Here is a 24,273-nt window from a genome sequence, read left to right as displayed (position 1 = left end):
GCCCAAATCAGTTTTGAATTTTCAAAGCTGTTCATTACAGTAATATTAGTCAGCTCACATGTTAACTCAATTCAACTATCACACCTGTAATACTATTGCTGTCATTCATTGATCTACAGAATAAACACATGTACACACATAGTTTGTGTTCAACGAAATAAAAAAAAAACACACCCATACATAGCTTTCAAGCCTTAAGAAAATGCATGTGTGTAACTAATATCACCTGGTATCGAGACGTAAAAGATACAAAGTTGAGCGTATTAAGCTAACGCTTTTGTCCAAAGTGAACTGCAAAACAAATATGAACAACCAAAGCATATACACAATACAGCAAAATTATTATTATAACAATTGTATATATCAGATCATGGTAAAATTAACAATAATCATAAAAAACTACAATAATAAATAATTCTAGAGCTTGTAACAAAAACATTAGATGTTCTTCTTCAGAAGAAAGTAGTCTTCCTCTTCCTAAATTTCAATAAGGTGTATTGTACACAATAAATGGAGGCCATCAACTCATTTTGAAGACTGACTTTTTAAGTTTTATTTTCATAGTAGAGTGTGTGTTGTCTGCATATGTGTGCCAGAATGTCACTGGGTCACTGGTATTGCTGTCCTGTGCCTTGTTAGATGATGTTTACTGCTCATCCAACAGGTGGTAGCAGAGTCAAAGCTTTCTTTTGTAGAGGAAAGTGTAATCAGTTATCAGGGTGTCTGGCAATTCAGCCAGCCAGCCAGCTTAGGTATTGTTAAAAAGTAGTGCTTACAGCAGCGTTTCGAAAATTGACATTTTAGTTTTGCCCGAAGGTCTAACATTCTTTCCTGAATCTTGACAATGACCTCACATTAAGCTTGAAATGTTACATGTTACATTCAAGAACACTGGCTAGATGTAAAAGTTTTTAATTGAGAGGGCCATTACTGACCAGATTTAATATAAAAACAAAATTGATGCAAATTCCTCCGAAAGTTGCCAGAGCAAAGGGTAGGTGACATGATTACATCCCAGCCACAGAGCTGATATTATTGCAGGTTTAACACTGTTTTATAACAAATCATTACACAGAATAACACACATCAAGTGAGTAGGAATACAACACATGTTGAAGACCAGTAAACATCATCTTTCAAGCTGTAAACTAATACCTAAAGAGCTGCCGAGAACAGGCTATGTGCTTTTCATTTATATTTAATAAGGCAATTACCTGAGATCACAGTCATGATCTGTACCTGTACCTTAGCCTAATTCAGCTCCAACTTAATTGGAAATCCATGCAGCTGTGCCAACACATTAAAAGAACGGTGGTAGCTAAACAAAGACAAAGTTTGTGAGAGAAGACAAGAGTGACAATGTACAAAGTGAGTACAATGGCCCATGCTTGAACCGAGCATTGTGAACAAGTAAATCGCAAACACTTCTTAAAGCACTTATGGCTGAAGTACACATGTTATATGTGAAAACAATTAATGACTAAAATAGTGTGTGAAATGTGAGACTGCAGACACTGCGTAGATGTTAATGCATTTCAAATGCTTTCCTCCTTGTGAAGGACAAGGGTGTGATGCTGATCCTCAGGAGTAAGTGCACACACCGAGATGGCTGAAGAATCATCTCCTTAAGGCAGAGGAGATGCCTGCTCCTCACATGAACCCTTACTCAGAGCATTCTGTTGAGGAAGAGGTCAAGGGTTACCATAAAGTGGTGAGACTGGGCCTCAACGATCTTAATTATGTCTTCTGAGTGTTATTAGTTGGAGACACAAGGTGCATTCAGTGAAGTTTAGAGAATAAAATCAACAGTTACATCTAGGGGGGTAGATAAATCCCCCAGTCAGAAAAATAACAAAATGACTCAAATTTGGACAAAGTGGATATTTGATGGCTAGGTAGTCAGTGGGGCTGAAACCCTCATATTATGATCTAAGACATTGATCAGTCATTGAATCAATACATAATATAGCCATTACAAGAAAATTGGCTACAAGAAAACTCAGTATAAAACAATATGTTAATATGAACTGCTTACCAGTACCCTCTTGAGAACTGGTGTCTGTGAGGCTGTCCATGGCCGACAGGATGGAGGAGAAGAGGTGCTCAGCGTGGGTCTCCAGGGCTCGAGACTGTCTCTCTATCAACACCAGAGTCTCTTTCAGCACTGGCCACAGACACAAGACAAAACATTACAGAGCTATCAAAGCTGAAATAAGTCACACAGCAGCAAGGAGAAAAGAAAACAACAAAAATATTAACTAAAGAGAGCCCAAATATGAACCCTAGTTTATTAGCAGTCCTTGCCATCTGTGGCACAGAAGTGAGACTGGCCCATTGCTTGCGAGGTATGACTAGGCTGGAGACTAGAGTAAAAATAAACAGTGTAGCGGAGCTGGCCCCCTAGCCAGGCATGCTTGGATGCCCTCTCCTGGCTGCCCTCTCTGCCTCTTCCTGTAAGACCAGGGGACTATGGGTATGGAGTTACACAGCACCACACACCACAGTAGTGCTTAGCGGAACAAAGCTGATGACATCTGATGACCTGCTGCAGCATTTTAAAGTACTCTCCTTTGCTGGAGGAGAATCTGCTACATTTGAACAGTCTAGCACTCACAGACAGTTCCCTAGCCCACCACTTTGTATTGTTTTGGGCCAAAGGAGGAACACAATGGTATCCATTCTTCCCCCCTATGAGGGTTTGATGGTAACTCGATGTTCTGCGTATTTCACTTCTGTAAAATGACTCCTCCTCACTCTTCCTGAAGCTTGACAGGTGGCTCTGCTGGTTCTCACTCCTGCCCGGCCTGCTTGTGTTGTCTAGCAAACGCCTCAGGCGACACAAACATAAAGAAGCCTGAACTGCAACGCAGCACATAAACTGACAGAAGAGGAAATCAGAGGTTGGCCTTGTACTACACACTGGGAGGCAATAATCAATTTACAAACTGGGTGTGTCAATTTATAATAGTCCTAAGAATATAAAGATTTAAAAAATGTCATTGTCAAAGGGGGGCCCAAAAAAAAAGCTATGCTCCATCCGAGTGTATAGACCTCTTTCTGGTGTTTAAACATTCATGATCCAGCTTATCAGCCTGACAACCGGAGAGCCTCACCGGGAGAGGTAGAGTTCATGCAGCGCAGCAGAATCTCCCCCGCGTTCAGGACAGCCCCTGTCAGAGGGCGATGGGCATGGACGTCCCTCTGGAAACTCTGGAAAACAGACAGGAGGATGTGGGAAAATAGATAAAAGATCGACTTAGACTTGGAGAGGCAGCCTGAGATGAGTACATCTGGACATAACTAGCACTCTTTACTTGTTACAGTTCAGACAGTTCAGACGACAGCACTCTTACCTTGTAGTCAGCCAGAGAGGTCTTTACACTCTCTATATCCACAGAGGGTGGAGTGAGGTCCTCCATTTTCTGCACCACTTTGTATAGCCACTGAATTAGTTCTTCAAGGTTTGCACAAAATGTCTGTTGGAAAAGCCAAAACAAACAGATTAACCAGCGGGTTGACCTAACATTTTTTTGGAATATGCGCTACTACAGATGCTGTGAGGCACTGTTTGCCTTTGTGAATGGCAAACAATGATTTGTAATCGGAGAAGATCTTTGTGTTGTTAACGGGGGGGAAGTGATATGCCCTTTTGCATCTCTAAGGCTTTGCAGTACAATCACAACATGTTGTGTTAGGCATAGCTGCCCATTGTACCTTTTAACACTACCCAGTGACACTTATCATACACGCTCTCACCTGGATGTGCTGCATGAGTGACTCTTTGGTCTCCCCCTCTCCTTGGCCCGCCTGAGGATTCTGCAACAACTCTGATAGAGAAACTCCACCCAGTTGATCCATAATGAAGGCCACTTCCTTCACACTGCCTCGATTAACCTCAGTGCTCAGCATGTGCAGCCTGGACTCAAACACTTTCACTTCCTCCGAGGGTTCCTCAATTCTAGCTGAGCCTCCGGAGGCAGACCTTTCTACCCCCTCTACCCCCTCTTCCTCTTCCTCCGCCACCATCTCCGCCTCTTCTTCCTGCACTGCTGTGGTTTCTGCAGACTGTTTTTCTGAAGAAGACATCTCCCTTTCCAGGGACTCCCAGCTGGAGGTGACAGGCTGGCTGACCTGGGCTGAGATATCCTTTAGGTGCTGCGATAACGCCTGAATCTCCTGAAGCTGCTCGGGCAAAGCCAAGAACTCCTCATCCCAGTCTCCCAGCAACCCTGGGCGGGGCAAGACGTGTAGGGTGGGGATGAAAGTCGTGGGAGACCTTGACGTGGAGAACACACCAAGCTTTTTGTAGTGAAACCACTGCTGACCTTGTTGCTTTCCATCACACTCCAAGCTTTCGACTGAAAGGCCAATGTGGTCGACTGAATACAGACTACTTGACAGTCTGCCATCCGATGATTTAGACTGTGATAGCCCTCTTGAACTGAGACTATGCTGTCCTAATGACTTGTGGATTGACTGAGGGTTGCCTCCTCTGCCTCTTCTAGTAACACACGCCGACTGATCTAAACAGGACAGGGAGGATGAGCTACAGAACCGGTCCAGCTCAATTCCTGAGTCCTCCAAAATCGTGTCTGTCCTCAGCTGTGACCCTAAATCGCCAGAGTCCCATTTGCTAGTATGACCCGGCCTTAGGGGGTACGTGTAATCCAAGAGGGCTTCGTACTCCTTATTCGGGTCCCAGCTTGGGGAATTCCGGTCTGGGGAAGGAGGCAGAGAAGTGGGAATGGCACAAGTCCAGTAATTAGCTTGGTAAGGCGACGTCTGATGAAATGGAGGCGGGCTGACTTTGCTACTGCTTGTTCTCAAGGCGGGGTCTCGTACGAGGGCATCTGCCCTGGTCTTTCTCGAGAGATGAGATGAAGGTGCATGGGTGTTTCGCTGAGTGGAGGTGAACTTGGGGCTCTGAGGCACCGTGAGGCTGTAGACGTCCAGAGCAGGGCTCGACAGACTACGCCTGCTGGGTTTCTTGGACTGGGATGTGGACCTGAAGGCGGGCTCCTCACACGGTGACCAGCACCTCAGATCAGCAGTGGTGAGAGGACAGGTCAGGTCCTCCCTGGAGACTGAGGGGGACATGCAGTAAGGCTTGGAAGGGCTGGGACACTTTAGAGATTCTTTATACCCACGCTGGAACTGGGACTCACTACGGAGGAGGGTTTCCCCAGGAGAACCAGTGTGCTGTTTTTCCTGTAAAAGGAATAAACACTCTTTAATACAGCTATGTCTGGGTTTTCTCAACTATCTCATCGATTACACAAACTACTGTTGTTGTCGCATGCAAAGTTACAGAGATTATGGATGTAAATGAGCAGTTCATTCCATATCATCCAAATTCTGTAAAGTTTATACAGTGAATTTGTCAGCATAGCACATACAACAAAGAAATGACATAAATGACAAGAGTTCACCTGTGTTCTGAGCTCGTGTGAGAGAGGGTTCTTCAGGATTGACGTGTGCCGCTCACTGGACACAAGCGGTCTTCTAGCGATGTACTGCCCTGTGCTTGTCATGCTCCTTGACACTGGTGCCATGGTGACGCTTTTCTTGTTAGCATTCCTCTCTTTATCGGAGTCTTTGGCTCCATGGTCGGGTCTGGACTGGGTTCGCTCTCTGTCCCCTAGCGCCTGGTGTCGGCTGAGAGCACCGCCACTCCGGACAAACTCGGGTATTCTTGTCCTCCACCTCCCCGTCTGTTCCATCTGACACAGCGTCTCGGGGAACGTTCGGTCAACTCCCAGCGTCATGGCAACCCAGCGAGGCCCACCGATGCATCATGTGGACAGGGCGATCGCTGTGTAATGACATAACATGGCCGTGTCATGCTCAATACAAACAAAACAGTGTTCACATTAGCAGTAGCTGTGCTGGATTCATTTTAATATCAGAGTGGTTTGTTTTGAAAAAAAATATAATGATATTACATGTCCTGCACACGGTGAGCTCTTATCAATTTGGGCATTTACAAAAACAAGGACAGGGACAAGTACACGGAGCAGCTGAAGGTAATGATATGTTTGCTCTTGGCTCGCATCAGTAATCTCATTAAGACTGCATGTCAAGGCTTGTTCAGAGACCAGGCAGAATACTGTGCTTTATCCACTTCTACAATGGGCGTGGACACACACACACACACACACACACACACACACACACACACACACACATATACACACACACACACACACACACACACACACACACAATGATTCATATAGACATTCAATGAAATGCTGATCTCAGCTGCCTATATTGAGATATTAATAAACTATGTATGTAGAGTAATTCATATACAAATCTGCCGTTGATTTTCAGTTTCATTCTGTTGGGGGGGTTTGTAGTGCTAAACCTCTATGATAACCTTATTTCAAGTACCTCTGTTGCCATGGCAAACGACAGAGGAGGAGCCTGTTGAATACTGATCGCAGTCTGTCATGTAACAAAGACTGGTGCACTGAGAGCCTGTTTCTGGCAATGTAAACCTTTCGGCTTTGACTTCGACCCTTATCGCCAGGGAACGATTCAAACACTGGATATGATGCTAAAGAAAATGAAGTGCAGTGTCTACACACAGTATATCACCCTGGAGCCCCATATGCTGAGGCTGAGTGAGTGGGAAAGCCTGAGAGCACAGCTATCAGACTACACCCTATGACAGACATTATTTTTCATACTTAACCAAGGATATCTTACTTGTCAGTATTTTCCTATTTATCACTGTTTATCACTTTCATAGGCAGATTATTTCTGTCTGCTGATTCTCTTTCCAAATGTGACTGCCAGTATTTTGCAAGTGTGACTTGTGGCAGGTGTCTATGAAGCAAATAGGTGTTGCACAATTTGTTCCATGAAAATCAGAACCAACCACAGAAGCCTCCATGAAACATTCTTGAAACACACACACACACACACACCTATCCAAACTGGCCTTGAGAGTGCACCAGCTTCTTTCTTTAAGGTACCAGCTGTCATCTGACACCATATCCCTTTCAATAATGTCTGACCGAGGCTTTACATTGGAGTCCTCTATATGTTAAACCTTAGTTTGTACTTAGCTTAGTTTACCTAGCTTTTAGTGCATTTATGTCATCAGAACTATTATATAATGATGAATACTATTTGAAGCCGGCCCAGTGTCGTCTGACAACGTTGAGGTTGGGGGTCTGTGCCGAGAGATCTATAGAAAGGAGGCCTACTTTACTTACACTAAAAACTGTTCATTATCTCAAATGTGCATATTATTCTAGGTATGAAGTTACTAGCCTGGTGACACCAGCCTACGTATTTCCGCCTGAATTGATTTCAAGCTCATACTCAGTCTGGCCCAACCCCATTGACAATCGTCTCCAGAACTCAAAATTTTGCAGGACCAATCAGCGAACAGTTCAGAGCTGTGACGCAAAACTCGCCTTGGAGGAAAAGACACGAAAAGCTATCGGAAAAGTTGTCTCAACTCTCGAGAACATCAGAAAATTAAAAGGAGAACAAGAGTATTTTCTTGTAAGTTTTATGATTGGAAAGGACGTCGTAGCTCTTCTCCCAACTGGCTTTGGGAAGAGTTTAATCTACCGAATGCTTACTAAACGTTGCTGATTGGTTAAGGGAACTCCAATGATTTTAAACCTCAAGATAAGCACCCGCCCATCTCGGAAACCAAAATGCATTGGGTTGGCCCAGACTGAAAGACGGAATGAAATGGAGTCACAGGCTGGTAATGGCCAGGCTATGAAGTTACTGCACCACGGGGGGTTTCTGGTAACCCAGTTGCAGGTGAGGTTGTTTTGATGTCGTGTGACACTTGTAGAAAGCCATGAGCAAATGGGTTAACTCTGGAAATATGAAGCAAACATGTACAATTGAGAGAACTATGCATTCCAAATTGAAACTCTGCACAACTAAACTCTCAAGATACTTGAGCAGCACTCCTCATTCCTGATTTAGAGTCTAAGCCCTCAGACCAATCTGCATCAGAGAGGCCCTCAGTCCACAAACGATGCCTGTTCTTAAATAACCATAACCCAGCCCACATATCATCATGATAAAAGGACCATAATAAGTCTGTTGAATTGATTTGTTTCCATGGTATCTAAACAAATGATTCCCTCTTTAATAGGCAAGCCTAAGACTTAAAAATTAAATTATGGTCCATTATGACATAACCAGCAGACGGTTTGTCTATTAAGTGAATAGAGTGGGTACATGAAAGGTTTTGAAGGACACTCGCTGTTGATAGCTATGAACAATTTCCACTCAGGTCACTGAGATGAAAAGAGAGCGACAAGCTTTAAGAGCAAAGAGACCCCTTGCTATTGTACTTATGCCTCACTGGGTGTCATGGCAATTGGTGGTCTACAACTTTAAACAAATGACAGAGCATGCAAAGACCCAAAACAACTCAACCATGTAGCTGAAATGCATTGTTGATATAGCCTAGCTGCCCAAAGTACCACAGTCAGCCCGCCTTTACTACCAAGGTCTAGCTGGGTTTTGCACTTGAGCAGTATTTGGGTTCAAACCTTTTCAAAGAGGGAAGGTTACTCAAACCAGACAAACGGTCTCCTTCTGAGCAATGTGAACTGAACTGTGAACTGTTAAGGTTACCATAGTGTCATCTGGGCACCAAATAAGTGTGTTTGCATTGGGCAACCTGGCTGGCTGGCTGACTTAAAAGTAGAATTCTTGCAAATCAACCTATGCTGCGAATCCTCACGTCCAAGAAAAGCAGGATGATGCCCACGATATTCCTAGTATTATTGTATTGTATATATTATAAATATTCTTTACGATTCTCTATTCTCTAACGATTTATTTACTTGCAATAATTACTTACTAATTCAGACCAAAGGTCAACTCTTGCTTCTTCTCCTCAGTCACGGCTACCAGCTCATGGAAAGTTATCTGAGCCTCTGGAACGAGAGATGAGAACGTGAAAAAGAATTCGCTCTTCACCACTGCTAGGCTATATTTAAACTGTTCGACAACAAGGGAGTGCGGGATAGAAAAAAGAAAAGACTAAAGTTCATCGCGCACAGACGGTATGCATGTTATGTCAGCCGGGTATCTATTTTAACACTGTGATAAACACAAAAACTAAGGCATTGTTATAATGGTATGATGAGGTGGGCCGCAGATCTATTTTCATAGCGAAAGTCACTGTCATATAGTGAAATTATTAGGTATTAGTTTCACTAACCAAACCATTAATGCATGATTGTCGCTCTGGGGCTATGTGACAGCATCGTTAGGTTACGCTCATTGAATTAAACACAAGTTTAGTCTACAATTCCATAACCCTAAAACGATTCATGGCGCCTACCTTATTCTCCGCCGGACGTTTTCCACATAGTTGATTTGTTTCAATGTAGCATCATAAGACTTTACACTGAATTGAAATTGCGGAATTACTGTCACAAAGAGGCAACATCAGCACACATTCCGCCTCTCAGTGAAGGAAGTGGTTCGTAAGTACACAGGCGGGGCTAACGGAAGAGATTTCTGCCACCAGCCAATGAGCCACATATGTAGTTTTTTATGAAGACAAAGGCTGCGTTCAAGCCCTAGTACTCGTTCCAGCCCTACACAAACTATCGCTACCATGTTACTTTGTGTAGACCTATGTTACCATGCAGACCTATGTTCATTAGGATGCCCTTACGCCAATCATTAAAGTCTATATGATATATCATCATTATTTATTTCTGAAGAAACCGTTGGCCCACATTTAATTTCAAAAGAGATAGTATTTCAAATTCTAAATGCAGTCGGGCGCCACCCATTGGAAAAGACTACTTGTTAAACTCCGACACACACAGTGACCAATCACTTAATTTCCCATTTAAAAACAAAAACACTTCCTCAAATAAGTAATCATGACATTGATTCAACATAGATGCTCAAATTTAATGTTATAAGCAGAGGTTTGACCATAACAAGTAGAAAAGAAGTATTACAAAGATAAAATATTTCACACATTTGAAAAGGTGAAAGGCAGTATAACACAGTAGAATACAACAGGTTAAAGATGTTAAACTAATCTAAACTAATAATGTTACTCTGTAACCCTAACTCTAAACTAATCGTGTTAAAGATGTTGATAAAATATAGGCTACATTGCAATTTGATGACAATTAATTCAGACATAGCATCCATCAATAATGTCAAGCAAAGTACAATTTATACAATATTCCAAAACAATTAAAATAAATTACAGTCTTTCATTTAGCTTATGCTTCTGTGATTAGCCTACTCCAGATACATCCTGCACATCTAACTAAATAGTTCTGTGATGGCTGCAGTCTGTAAAAAGGTGGCACAGCAAAACTTTTCTGACATTATGAACTGATCTACGCATTTGACCATTTCCATATTGTGTGGCAATCATAAAACCAAGAGCTGGTGATGGAACACCTCCTTATTCTGACTGATCAGAAACACCTAAACGGTGCAGGAGGACACAGAACCCCTTGCCCACATGCAAAACTATCTGCTGCATCAACCAGGAAATAAGCAAGAGCCAGAAATCACTTGCAAGATATAATTAAACATGCATTTTTGGGATGATCTTTTTCACCAGCGCAAATTTTGTGACTGTCACATAATTATGATATTGCGTCCATGATATGAGAAAAGTTTGCCTTACATTTAAATATATACATTTATCTTTCATTCTGACATCAAGATTCAAATGAAATGAGAAACCTTTCCCCCCTGTTGATGTATACAACCAATTGCATCCAGGAAAATGTTTGAATAATGAAACAAATTAAAAGCTCATCTCATCCCTTCATTTAGTGGTTATCTCTTTGTAGTGGCACAAGAAAATGTTTATGTTGAGAAACACAAAAACAGGCTTTGCTTTATATCATGGAATATCAAATGTAACACTGATATTTTCCCTCAGGATGGCGCTAGAGTCACAGTCAAAGATCTCCATCAATTGTTTTCCGCAAGAGCCACCAGGCGGGGCTGTGCGACCTCAAATGGGGGCAAAGTTTCCTGAAGGCTATGCCTCCTCATGATGCAACATGTTAACAAAATACCAAATATGCTTTCATCTCATGAAAGTTGTCTAATCAAATTCTGTAATGGACTATCATGATCAACAACACTGTGGGTTGGCTCCAAACCTCATATGTTTCTGGGCTGCTGTGCTTCACATGTTTTAATTCAGACGTCTCAAGCTGGAGCAGTGAGCTTGCACTGAGTGACCGCATAGAAATGCAGTCCATGCCATTTACCAGCAGCCATGGCTGGCCAGAATATACGCCACTAAGGAACAACCCACACAAATATTTACGACAATTAGGTTCTCTTCTCTATCATTAGAAGGTGGGGTTAATATATAACGTGAGTAAAAAACAAACAAAAACCTGGGTTACTCTGTAAATAATTATCCTATTATCTTATATTTTTTACACCAACACGGACTACTTCAAGCTTGGGAGAGTTCCCTTTGAATTTATGAAAACAAACTTGTTTTCTCTTCCACTGAAATAGAGACAAAAAAACAAATAGAGCAGTAGTGGTTGAAAATAAAAACTTTGCAAGACACTTGCAAAGACTTTCACCACAAAAAAACAAAACTATGGCCAGTCTGACACCACAACAAAGTCAACTATCACACATTAGTCATTCACTTGGTTTTTTTCTGCACTTAAAAATCAAATGACAGATGACGATAAACTTTACACAAAAGAGGTAACAGTGTTCAGTATGCGTGTTGGCATGGGTTGTGTATACAGTGGTAGGAGCACTGGAAACAGACAGCGGAGTAGAACGCACAGGTCTCCGAGCTCAGAGCACAGACTCCATGCCCTCCTTGTCCAGCAGATTGGCGCAGGAGGAGTCCGGGGCGAGTGGGCTGTGCGTGACCAGCGGGGAGGTCTCCTCCTCCGCCTGCATGTTGGCCACCGCCTCCGCTTCCACCTTCACCTCAGTGAGCTCCTGCTCCCCCTCCTCCTGCTTCTGCTGCAACTTCTTCTGATCCCTCTCGTTGATATGGTTCAGGATCCCGGCGCCCAGGGCATCCCCCTCCACATTCACTACGGTGGTGGTGCGATCACTGCAGACACACACACACACACACACACACACACACACACACCCACACCCACACCCACACCCACACCCACACCCACACCCACACAGACACACACATACACACACACACACACACACACACACACACACACAGATAGACACACACACACGAGTATAAGCACTTATTCACAGTGACATGAAGTACCATATATACACACACAAGCACATGCAAAATTCTACATATCGGACTTTTATATTACATTCATTCATTCCATTCATACTGCAAACATACATTACACGTTGTAATGTGCATTCACGTTTCACTGGGCTCAGACTTAAAATCAATGCACCTCCTAGGAGGCTGAGGACTTTAAGGTTAGCTTCATTGCAAGAAGCTCAGAGGATTCATAGCACTTCTCTCCACACACTACAGCTAGTGCAGCGCACATTACTAAAATCACATATGCAGTTCCTTCCTCCACTAGATATCTTAGATTCACAAAGGGAGTTCCACACCCTGTAACTACAAGTGGACACTAAAGCAGTGACTGCTAGGGTTTGTCACTCGTGTGCCTACATAGGGTTCATGAGGTTTACCGTCCTCTGTGCTGTCTAGTATGCCCCACAAAAATAGGCATCATGAGAGCACATCACAGAAATAGATTCCTAAAGCACATCTTGTGTGCCTGTGATAATGTTGCATCAAGGGTATTGACCAATCTGTTGCATCATAGGTAGTGTACTGTTGCGACCTAAGTTTGCTCTGTTGCTGTGCTAGTTGGCAGATCCTTGATGCCAAACATTTTGGAATTTGCTTGTCCACTGTAGGATTTTTGTACAGATCAGCTGGATGTCTCAGACAAGTGTGTATTCATCTGTGTATGTGTACATATGTGTGTGTGTGTGTGTGTGTGTGTGTGTGTGTGTGTGTGTGTGTGTGTGTGTGTGTGTGTGTGTGTGTGTGTGTGTGTGTGTGTGTGTGTGTGTGTGTCTGTAGGTGTGTGTGTGCGCAGCAGTGTGTGACTGTTCATGTGTGTATGTCTGTATGCATATGTGTACACACATGTGTGAATGCACGTGTGTGATGTGTGTGTGCATGCACATGTGAGATGAGTGTGTGTGATGTGTGTGTGTGTGTGTGTGTGTGATGTGTGTGTGTGTGATGTGTGTGTATGTGATGTGTGTGTGCATGCACGTGTGTGATGTGTGTGTGTGTGTGTGTCTGTACATGCGTGTATGTCTGTATGCATGTGTGAATGCACGAATGTGTGTGTGTGTGTCTGTGCATGTGTGTATGTCTGCATGCACATGTGTGAATGCACGAATGTGTGTGTGTGTGTGTGTGTGTGTGTGTGTGTGTGTGTGTAAGTGTGTGTGTGTGTGTGTGTGTGAGAGTGTCTGATGTGTGTGTGTGTGTGTGTGTGTGTGTGTGTGTGTGATAAGTAGGGCTAGACCGAGATAGGAGGAGGGGTAGAGGTGGCGCACTCACACAATCCAGTCGACAGCTAGCATGAGTGACAGGTCATTGGTGGGTAGCCCGATGGCTTCCAAGATGATGGCGATGGTGATGATTCCCCCAGCTGGGATCCCCGCTGCTCCTACACTGGAGGCTGTGGCAGTAACCCTATCATGGGGAACAAAACGGCATGAAACATGAACCCCCCTTCCCCAAGAGATCCTCCTATCTGTCTGATTTGTTTTACTCTGCGGCCCCGAGTGCCACACTGCTGACCTCAGGGTTTAAAAATAGTTCCTGTTTAGCCCCAAGCATCTGCCTGCATGTACTACACACGAATGCAGGCCCTTAGCCATAACTACATACATTCCAGCACTCACTGGCTTTTCAAATGAAAAATCTTCCCATAAGCATTTCTGATAAGCGGCCACTCAGGAAACAGCCTTTCTGTGTTCCTGAAAAGCCTTTGACTGCAGGTTACATGGCAGCACTCACAGAATGGTGAAGATCTGGACGGCACTGAGCTCATAGTTGTTCAGCTGGGCGATGAAGACGGCGGCGACGCACTGGAAGATGGCCGCTCCGTCCATGTTCACGGTCGCCCCGATGGGGAGGATGAAGCGACTGATCCTCTTGTCCACGCCGTTGTTCTCCTCCACACACTTGATCATGGACGGCAGGGTTGCCGAGCTGACAGAACACAGGTCAAAGTTCATCAGGTGCAAAGGTCAATGAACATTCTGAGTTGAAGAAACACCTAGCAGTGGTAAGGAGATGCAGAGCTGGGTTACATTGATTTGGCTGAGGGACCACCATAGGCTGAACTCTTAACTAACATAAAAAACCCTTCAAGAATGTCTGTTGCACTGTGGATTAATCTGTTCAGAAAGAGAACTGTAAAGTATTGTTGGCAAGTGGGACAAAGGTTAAAAGGTAAGTTCTACAGTTCCTAGACTGAGGACAAAGCCCAGTAGTAATGTACTACAAAGCGGATGAATCTTAATAGGAGAATAAAAACAACTAGGTCAAGCCAAGAGGTTTCATAACACCATAGGAAGCTGTCCGCAACCCTTTAAGCTTAACAGTGTTTGTTAAGTCCGACTCCTAAAAGTAAATTAACAGTATAGAAGCAGTTTACATTGAAGGATTTTGGTACTTATTGCATGTGTGGGAGTATGTAAACTAAACAATCGAATGCAATGTTACCTTGAGCAGGTGGCGAAGGCTGTGGTGAAAGGCGTGATGAGCCCGGAGAGGAAGGTGAAGGGGTTCTTGCGGGTCAAGCCGAAATAGATGAGGGGAAGGACGATGCCTCCGTGAAGGACGTGGCCCAGGATGGAGGCAAAGATGTACTTGCCCAGACTGGTGACCAGGAGGCCTACGTCCTCCATCTCCACGATCTTACTCCCGACCAGGAACATGATGCCCAGGGGCACGTACCTGAGGAGCACAAACAGGCACACCTGCTGCTGACACCAGCCCTTACAGTAAACAGGATATAAATTATATATATCATTATTATTTTATTTTTAATTTTTTTGGACTATATCTGAGTTATATATGTTTATTCGATGTCTATGTTTTTATGCATGTCATTTCTTTGTGCACATAATGTATTTGCTGTTAAGCACTTTGAGCTGCCTTCTTTTGCATGAAAGGTGCAATATAAATAAAGTTTATTAGTATTATTATTATTACAGTGGAAACAGGGGGATCCACAGGACAGACCTCACTATTAGATCCGAGGAGAAGTAAGAGTCTGGTAACTTAATCGCAATCGCAGGCCAGCACCGGGAACATTATTTTGTATGTTGCATAATTGGCCAATCTAAGTCTACATATGGGTGTTTGTAATGAGTTTGTTGCAAGTTACTCTTAGATATGAATAAATAAGAGTTTATTTTCCTTATTCGCGAAAGCATAAAATAATCGCAAGTGCAGAGTGTATATGCTAGTTGGTCGCTGGCTGTAATCTGTTTGGTGTGTTCAAGTGCAGAGTATGCTAGTTGGTCGTTTTGTCGTTGGCTGTAGTCTGTGCGGTGTGTTCAAGTGCAACTTTTTATCCCCAACACAGGTGACGTGAGGTCACGCAACAGTCTGCCTTTACCGCTGCTGGATGTTTGACGACGGTTTTGTGTGTCCATGGCTTTAGACACCCACTCACCACATGATCCAGGACACCAGCACCATGGTGGCCTCGTTGAAGGCATTGAAGAAGCGGATGAGCTCCTCCCCCTCTGCGCCCAGCTTCCTGAGTGCCACACCAAACACCATGGCAAAGAGCACCAGGCCCAGGATGTTCATGCCATCAGTGTCCGTGCCATAGGGAACCTGTAGAACAGACATTAGTGTGAGAGTCCTTTAGTTATCTTTATTACCTTAAAGCTAGTTTGTTTGTGTCTCCATTTTGTTGGAGGTGGGCGTCTTTATATACACCTTCCCAAATTCTTCTGAAAGACAAGCTCATTGCACAGCCTGGGCAGCACACAACACAGAGGTATTCCCTTCTATAGTTCCTCTGTGAGCCTCAGTTAGTCAATCAGAAGCTCAGAGAAGCTCCAGGTCTGGGTTTGAGTCTCCAGAGTGTCAACTAGTTGTATTGTATTAAGCATGGGGAAAATAAACTCTCTACTGCCTCCATTCCTGCAGCTAGTATTCACCTGATTGTGGGATGTTGGTTGAAGGAAGCTTAATGGAGTATAGCATTCACGTCCTCTATATCTCAGAATGTAAAATCCCCCCTCTCTCACTTCTGTTGAAAAGGAATCCCAAACAGTTTATATTTTACTGGTAATTTACTTTGTAAACGGCACTTCATTATAAGTCCATGCTCTGGTCCAGGCACCTCAATGGCAATTTGACTACCAGGAACCTGTTGCCGAGACACGGCCGTATACAGCCAAGTGTGTGTGAGCTCATTCTGAGCTGCTAAAGGCCCTGGGCTAAGGGGACTGGGCTTATCGGCCCCAATCTCTTTTAAAGGGGGGGGGGGGGGGGGTAAGGGCTACTGGGTGCGCTGGGCACTGGAGGGGCTGTGATGGGGATCGGACAGGACACAGCCAACGCACGCCTCAATCCTCCCCTTGTTCTGGGCCATGGCAGACAGCGAGAGGCGGCTCACGGTTTGACACCCCAGCACCGGGGTGTGTGTGCTGTGAGTAAGCCCCAGATTCCCCGGGAGCCAGGAATAGAGATCCCCACAGATCAACAACGATTGCACTGTTTTTCAGACATGCACCGATGGGTAAGAACCATTGCAGTTTGAGCGGAGTGGCGCTTTCCATCAGGTTTTAGCTTGTCGAGAAACTACCGAACCTGATGCACTCTGAAGGGTTGTTTTGTCCATTTTGTCTATTATCTCTCTCTGTCTCTGTAGGAGAAAATTCTATTTTCCTTTTATTTAAACCAAATCCTCTTTGTTTTGAAAAGTGAGTGAAAAAGCATTTTCGAGGCATTCTATCGGAAGGCCCTTTCTGTGGAAAATGCTGAGCCTTTGTAAATCACTCTGGGAAAAGACTTGCTATCCCCAGCTGCTTGACTTGAGCTCTCGGTAGTTGGAGCGGACAGCTTCACTCCCTCTGACAGTGCCAACCCCCCCCCCAACGCGGGCAAACAAACAGCAGGCTCTCTCACAGCTGCCAAGTAGCTGGTGGAGGTCCAGAGAGAGCAGGAGACACGGGAAAGCAGTGCTGCAGGAGATCCCAGACACTCTGCTCTCTCTCTCGCTTCTAAGCCCAGGACGGACTTCAGCCCCAGGCCTGCTCCAGCTAAGAGGACACGGTCACGGTGACTTGGGTGTGTGTGTGTGTGTGTGTGTGTGTGTGTCTGCTGCTGGATCAGCACTAGACTAGAATCAAAGCCAAATGACTCTGGGTGAGGGATCAGCGAAGCATAAAACTGAGGGATGATTTTCCCAGAGGAATTACATCTCAGGGCTGATTTTTCACAGTAATGGGGAAATTCTCTAGCCCAGTATAATCAGACCCAAATTATCTTTGTGCACAGTCGTTGCATCCTAATGCATGTAGACTTTGGGATCATTTTGAAACCATTGAACCATTAACCAATCCGCATTGACCACAATAGAACCTTTAACCAATCCGCATTGACCACTATAGGACCATTAACCAATCCGCATTGACCACTATAGGACCATTAACCAATCCGCATTGACCACTATAGGACCATTAACTAATCCGCATTGACCACTATAGGACTGCGATACTTCCTACTTCGCCACTAACGGTGCAAGCTGATATATTAGCATTTTCCCCAAACCCCGTTGGTGGAAAATAAACACTGTCTTTGCCCATGATGAATACATTCTTCCTGCTCTGGCTTCAATTCTTGGATGTTTGCTAACGTTGCTACTACTGTTTGTATCACTTCGTCTAGTTCTAGCACCGCCACCTTTGTTGTAAATACATTTCAAACAATACTTCTCTTCAACGCCATCGCACTTAGCCAGCCTTACTGGTCACTGATTGGAGACCATTCAGAACAGCCCAGCGATGCATCTTGCGAACAGCCGCTTCCAGACTACAATCCCAGCGGAAACTGAGCTGGGAATAATACGTGGGTCGGAGCCGGGTTAGGAATTCTCCACAAAGCCAGAACTAAAGCTAAAGAGCCTGAATGCAGTGCGTGACAAGTGACGACCAGTATGGAGAGGAAACATTACAGATTGGCAGGTGGTCTTTTCCGTGGTCTTCTCTTTTGCACAAATGTCAAGACTGTTCTAAAAGCCTTTCTTTAACAGGTCTGTCCTTTAGATGTATGTTTGTGCCAAATGTCCAATTGACCCACTGGTTACTCTCACATTATAATTTACTTCATTCTATTTGCTCTTTGCTCATTAGAAGAACTGACCCACGTACACAAACACACATGTCATTGAGCACACATATAATTTCACTATGCCAAAAGAGGGATGCCAAACAAGCATCCCATTTCAAATAAAATGCACACTGTTCATGTCATCATTTTCACATCAAATTCTTGCGAGAGTATAGATCATGGCTCTTCCTATACTGTGATACCAGGAATAAAAAGATGCCCTATAGCCTATTGTTCTGAATCCCTCACATACTGTCACAGATTTGTTTTATGTTTTACAAATAAAGCATTTTAATCAGTAGAACTGGCATGACAACCTTCTGGTAGAGGATGGTTCCATTGCTGTCGTTCCCCACCGCAATGTTCTTGTAGTCTGTGGCATACTGTAACACAAACATAAAAGACACAAGGAAATGCAGTTAGACTTCGCTTGACTCCAGACAGTCCTGCAGCAATGTTGAACACCACTCACCAGTCAAGGATCGCTGTTAACCCTCTCACTGCCAGCCCTGCTTGTGTTACATCATGTTAACTCTCTCACTGCCAGCCCAGCATCATGTTCTTGGGGCCCCCTGCTCAGAGCGTGTCTATCTAGTGGTGGGCCCCAGGCCAGTCCGGGGACAAAGCTGCCTTCAGAGCTGTACTAAGGAGGACCTGGCAACTGCTTACCTCACAGACAATGCTGGTGACCTTTTCCCAGTAGCTCCCATGGCTTCAAACCACCAGCTATGTGGGCATGTGCACCCCCTCACACCAACCCCTTGATTTCCAAGACAAATGTCTTGAAATAACGCTCCATTTCCCAAAACCAGAAGTTTGTGTAGACTTTTGCACAAAAAGTTCAACAAATCTGAATCATGTGTGAAAATATGTGAATACTGTTCAGTGTTTGGGGAAATGGGTCTGTTTTTTGGTAGATGGCGTCATGGTTTGGGATGTTTAGTTAATAGGCCCAGTTACAGTGTATAAGCGATCAAAAAAAACTGTAATAGTTTCTAAGGATGTAGGATAGATGTATGTTTGTTACAGGTCAAATTGTATGGGAGAGCAGAACCATATTTCTGACTATGACTTTGACTTGCTGTACATTTCTTGTGGTCTACCAACTGGAATCTCATGACTCATGGACTGGGATGGAATACGGTTTAGCCCTCCGGATTGTCTAAAACATCCCTTGTCCCTATGATTCCCTCCGGATTGTCTAAAACATCCCTTATCCCTATGATTTTGCTGGACTGATCCCCTCTTGACTTTTGTTTCCCCTGTTTTCCCCCTTAATCCTCACTCTGGACTCTATCCAGGTGACCACCACCCCACCACCTCTCTCTCTCTCTCTCTCTCTCTCCCCCTCTTTCTCAGTCCCCCTCTCTCTATGAGGGAGCTCAATGGATGTGATAAAGTATACCAATGCCCTCAGTGGCCCTAGCGGGCTCTTAGGCCCTTAAGCCCTCTGCTGCAACAGGCACGGACTGGGCTGTTCATGGGCTAATTATTGACTGAGTTAGTTGGTCTAACTGGAGCCTGGGAGTCCATCTGGCCATCCCTGCACACTCTCGGCAAGAGCAACACGGGCTGAGAGAGAGATATAGAGATGGAGACAAAGAGAGAGAGGTATAGAGATGGAGAGAAAGAGAGAGAGACAGCTCAGCTCTGCTCAACCCACTCGCATCTATGAACCCCCTGACCCTCATCCCCCACCATATGAAACACACACACACACACACAGAAGCTTACGTGGATTCATTTAAACACCTGTGCACACACACACACACACACACACACACACACACACACACACACACACACACACACACACTCACTGAAGCTTACGTGGATTCATTTGCACACACGTGCACACGCGTGCACACACACACACACAGACACACACACTCACTGAAGCTTGTCTCCGTTTTCACTTCCATTCTGTGCCAGACTGGCCTGGCAGACTGCAACGTGGCAGTAAGACGTGCATGTGCCGTTGCTAGGAGTCGGGGGAAAAGAATGGCCTATCTCTGTGGAGATGGTCACAGTGCTTTAATGGCCAGAGGAGGGGACCGCAGCAGAAGGCACTGCAGAGGGGAGGTGGGGAGGAATGCTCCCTACAAGCAGTTAGCACTATTCACTGGGTTTTAATAGACTCTTAATGGACCAGCGGTTGTTTCTCTAACAAAGCTGAGGGGTGTGTGTGTGTGTGTGTGTGTGTGTTTTGGAACTGGTGGAAACACTTAAGCAGAGGGGAGGGGATGAGAGGAGAGCGTTTTGGAGAGTTTGGAAAAATAGTTGTGAGAAACTTACCGAGCGGAATGCTGCTGCCACAAGGTTTGACGGGAACAAATTTCTGTGGAAATAGAGAACAAATATTACAAAGAAAACACCTAGACGACATGACTCGATATCTCGATAGGTTGGACGTGTCTCGAACTTGTTTGCTAAACCTCCAGGTTCTGTTTTCCTTAGCTACTCAGCAGCATGGGTCCATGACCCCGTGTCATCTCAGTGGGAACAGATACAGCTGTTATTTCCCTTCTCCCCACTGTGCCTTTCCCCGGACTCTCACCACGGACGGGTTTCTGCTGCAGCGCTGCCAACAACTCACACGCTGGGACGCAGGAGGGCGCACGCATGAGAGGATTTCACTGCTCTCTGTTTTCATTGACCGGACCGCACACAAGATTACTGTTACCTTGAGGCACTACATGGGGCACAAAAGCTGAGCTGCCTTTTTAAAAATTTGGTTTACAGCGCAGAGTGCTGCAAACAGAACATGTTGTATCATACAAGTACTTTATAACTCGTTCCGTACAAGCACTACGCAAAATACTAATTACATTTGATGAGAAATGGAAGGCGTTCGTGGGAACACACATATATCAGGAGGTATGGAGAGAAACAGGCCTTCAGAACTCTTCAGCTGATCATATCACATGATGTCAATAAGGATCAGGATTACACCCCTTTCTGAGTAAGCACCCCAGTCAAAAGCCCATTGTTGTGGAGTGATTTTTAAATCCCACTTTTACATAACTCAATTAGTAGCCTTGGTCTTGTTCACCATCTGGGGTAGTGTTTGAACTGGAGGGACTCACGACTGGCTGAATCGTTATGAGCCAGTAGTAATGGCTGGTGTGTCTTAAAGCTGAGACTGTCCGGCATGTGCATGCTGTACAGTGCCAACTATACAACTAGGGCTCTGCCAGCTGGGACATTCTCCAGCCCAGACTTACTCCAGTCCACAGAAACGTGATTGTGTTTTAACAGCTGTCTACCACTCCTCAACCTAGAGTCAGTCCACTACACAAGCACTGGGCTTCATGCACTCAAGGCACAAATGGACATGGTATAGGAAACATATGAGTAATACGTGATAAAGAGATCTGTAATAAGAGAACGTGATATTTCTAAGCATAACCACCTCTGCAACGGTTTCGTTGGCGTAAATTGGCTACAGTATATAATAAGCATAAAGTTCCATATAAGCTGTTATGAAAGAGTATACTGTTGCTTTAAGAATAGATGACTCTCCAGTCGTGCAATACCGGTCTCTGCTAGTTCAGTGACAGCATGGGCATGCTGTCCATGTGTATAACCCACATACGACTTACCAGGCTGACGAGTGGGAGTGAGCAAGTGAGTGGGCAAGTGCCAATTCTAGCGCAATGCCCTCCATGATAAACCCATTCGTGGTTTTCAAGGCTTGTGGTTTTATAGGCTACTGCTGAAGTTCTGCAAAGAATAGAATTGAATAATTACCTGGCAAGATCTAAAAATGAGTCTGTGGTTTCTTTATTGTTGCTCACGCCTTCCAGAGACAAGCTGTTGGTTTTCAGTGCACCGGCACCGACGCCGGGTTTGATGATGAATGCAAGAGCCACGCCAATACAAGAGGCTATGAGAGTGGTCACCAAAAAATAAGACACCGCGATTCCTCCCAGTTTTCCCAACGAACGAGTGTCAATGCTGGCAGCACCTGAGATCAGGCTGCACACCACCAAGGGAAGAATGATCATCTTCAGCATCCTCAGCAACATCTCGCCCGGAAAGGCGAAATATGTCATCTGCGCCCGGGTGAGATTCATGTTCCGAATGATCATTCCAAGTCCAACTCCAACTAAGACCCCTGACACCGTGAGAATCACTAGTAGATTTCTTTGAAGGAAACCCGTAAATCTATCTTTGCAGCTTTTCTTTTCACATTTCACTGAGACCGATGATTCTGTGCATTTGGACACAGAGTGTCCGTTTGTCTCACACTTCTTCTCCATGGTTAACGGAATTAAACGCGTAGAGTGCACGGGTACTGGTCCTGTTCTTACTCTTCAGAAGACGTGCGCCCGGTAAAGTGGGATGTAAATCCAACTATGGCGCTACTTCTGCCAGTCGCAGCGTGCTCATCTGCCAATGGCAAGCGAGTGGCTATACAAAAAGACCCAAGCATGCGCACTTCCTCCCCCCATTCTTAATAGCCCTGGATAAAATGATGCAACAGGGAAAGATATTGCTAGCATCTATTCTCATTGCATGAGTAGAGTAAAGTGGTTGCCATTTAAAGGTTGACATGAATGTACAACTAAAAATAAGACTTGGAAAGAGATACTGGTTAGTGTATTTAGTAGTGACTTACATTAGGAAGTCAGCAGCGCATAGTGGTAAATGTTTTTTTTTTTTTTTTTTTTTTTTTCATTTTTACTTTTTGACAGTGTACTGAGGAAGCCCGGCCAAAACCGTTCCTAAATTCTATTTTCTTCTTTTGAGTCATTCTTATTGACTCTGGAGGCAACCGGGGCCCTCTGTATGACCAAATATACCACACTTGGTTCCTGAAATAAACCCTCACAGCTGCCAAAGGAGTGCAGAAGAACTCACTCGGCACTCTAGCAACTGCAATCCCTACTGATTGTCATCGGTTATAGTTTTAAGATAAATCATTCATATTGTTCATGAATATTTCCAATCTCCCCGTTATCATTTCACAGATCTCTTTATTTAAATATGGTCCATATCTATATCAATTGTTGAAAACTTTTTTTGTAAGGAACTTACTCACTTACCTGTGAATGACATGGAAGCAGGACGCATCCAAGTCATTTCGCCCATGTTAATTGTCTTCATATCAAGAAACATCAGACTGTTTAATCTCTCAATTTAAATTTAGGTGGTGTATTCTCATTCCACCACAAGAGGGCATAGTCTCCCTTTCGTAGAACAAAAGTTGTGCAGAGCTGCAATTTCAGTTCGAATAACTGTTCATGTAACAGTTTCAATAGGCAAATAGCCTATTGCTAATTATGCGGCTGAAATTGAAATAATTGGGTAGGTGTCTTCAGCGTATGTGCGAAGTGTGTTTTGCGGAACTTAATCAAGTAAAGTGAGGAAGCATAATGTAATTGTATCTTCTGACGGCGCTTGGGGAAGCAATTCTCTAACAATCCTCTGGACATTGTGTGCGTGTGTGTGTGAGAGAGAGAGAGAGAGTGTGTGTGTGTGTGTGTGTGTGTGTGTGTGTGTGTGCGTGTGTGTGTGTGTGTGTGTGAGAATAAATAATTCACAATTGTAGCCCGTCGTTTGTCCTCCTCAAGGAAAAAAAGTGAAACAAGTGTATTTAAAGTCTTCTTTAAACTACATTTACCTCCAGGTTATGCCAGTAGCATACGCAACAAAGGCAATGTTGTTGTGAAATAATGTAGGCTTACTCAACAGATAGTGGTACCAGTAAAACCAGTGCCTGCTGTTCCGCAGTGCATTTACAGTATAATATTTACTGGCCTACTGTTTATTAAAGTATAAAACTCATACAAGGCATAGTTTATCACAAGCTTTAAAACATACTCATGTTTGTAGACCTACAAAAATATGTATTGTAACTGGTGTTTTATAAGTCCACACTGCTGAAAGATGATATCCTTTGCAGATAACGACCTGCCCTA

At 44.2% G+C, this 24,273-nt stretch overlaps 2 protein-coding genes across 3 annotated transcripts; both read right to left on the bottom strand.

The window, feature by feature from the left end:
- Nucleotides 1-528: 528 nt before the first annotated feature.
- cep68 (centrosomal protein 68) lies at nt 529-9,469 on the bottom strand. 2 transcript variants are annotated; one of them, XM_080849515.1, is made up of 8 exons: nt 9,335-9,469; nt 8,849-8,924; nt 5,430-5,812; nt 3,757-5,208; nt 3,354-3,476; nt 3,114-3,210; nt 2,036-2,164; nt 529-1,676 (listed from the first exon to the last, which is right to left on the bottom strand). In XM_080849515.1, exons 3-8 carry the CDS (start codon nt 5,763-5,765, stop codon nt 1,663-1,665), a joined length of 2,151 nt encoding a protein of 716 aa, XP_080705641.1. In that variant the 5' UTR covers nt 5,766-5,812; nt 8,849-8,924; nt 9,335-9,469; the 3' UTR covers nt 529-1,662. The 2 variants fall into 2 exon arrangements, with proteins under 2 accessions (XP_080705641.1, XP_080705642.1); XM_080849516.1 differs by lacking the exon at nt 8,849-8,924 and having other exon boundaries at nt 9,335-9,463.
- A 476-nt stretch (nt 9,470-9,945) lies between these two features.
- On the bottom strand, nt 9,946-22,613 carry slc1a4 (solute carrier family 1 member 4). The gene is made up of 8 exons (XM_080848714.1): nt 22,100-22,613; nt 20,645-20,687; nt 18,667-18,732; nt 15,678-15,844; nt 14,720-14,953; nt 14,009-14,203; nt 13,547-13,681; nt 9,946-12,079 (listed from the first exon to the last, which is right to left on the bottom strand). Exons 1-8 carry the CDS (start codon nt 22,609-22,611, stop codon nt 11,812-11,814), a joined length of 1,620 nt encoding a protein of 539 aa, XP_080704840.1. The 5' UTR covers nt 22,612-22,613; the 3' UTR covers nt 9,946-11,811.
- Nucleotides 22,614-24,273: the final 1,660 nt, after the last annotated feature.

The sequence above is a fragment of the Sprattus sprattus genome, assembly GCF_963457725.1.
Source record: "Sprattus sprattus genome assembly, chromosome: 12".
Taxonomy (NCBI): domain Eukaryota; kingdom Metazoa; phylum Chordata; class Actinopteri; order Clupeiformes; family Clupeidae; genus Sprattus; species Sprattus sprattus.
The sequence above is the reverse complement of the archived record's forward strand: the minus strand, read 5'-3'. Positions and strand labels throughout refer to the sequence as shown.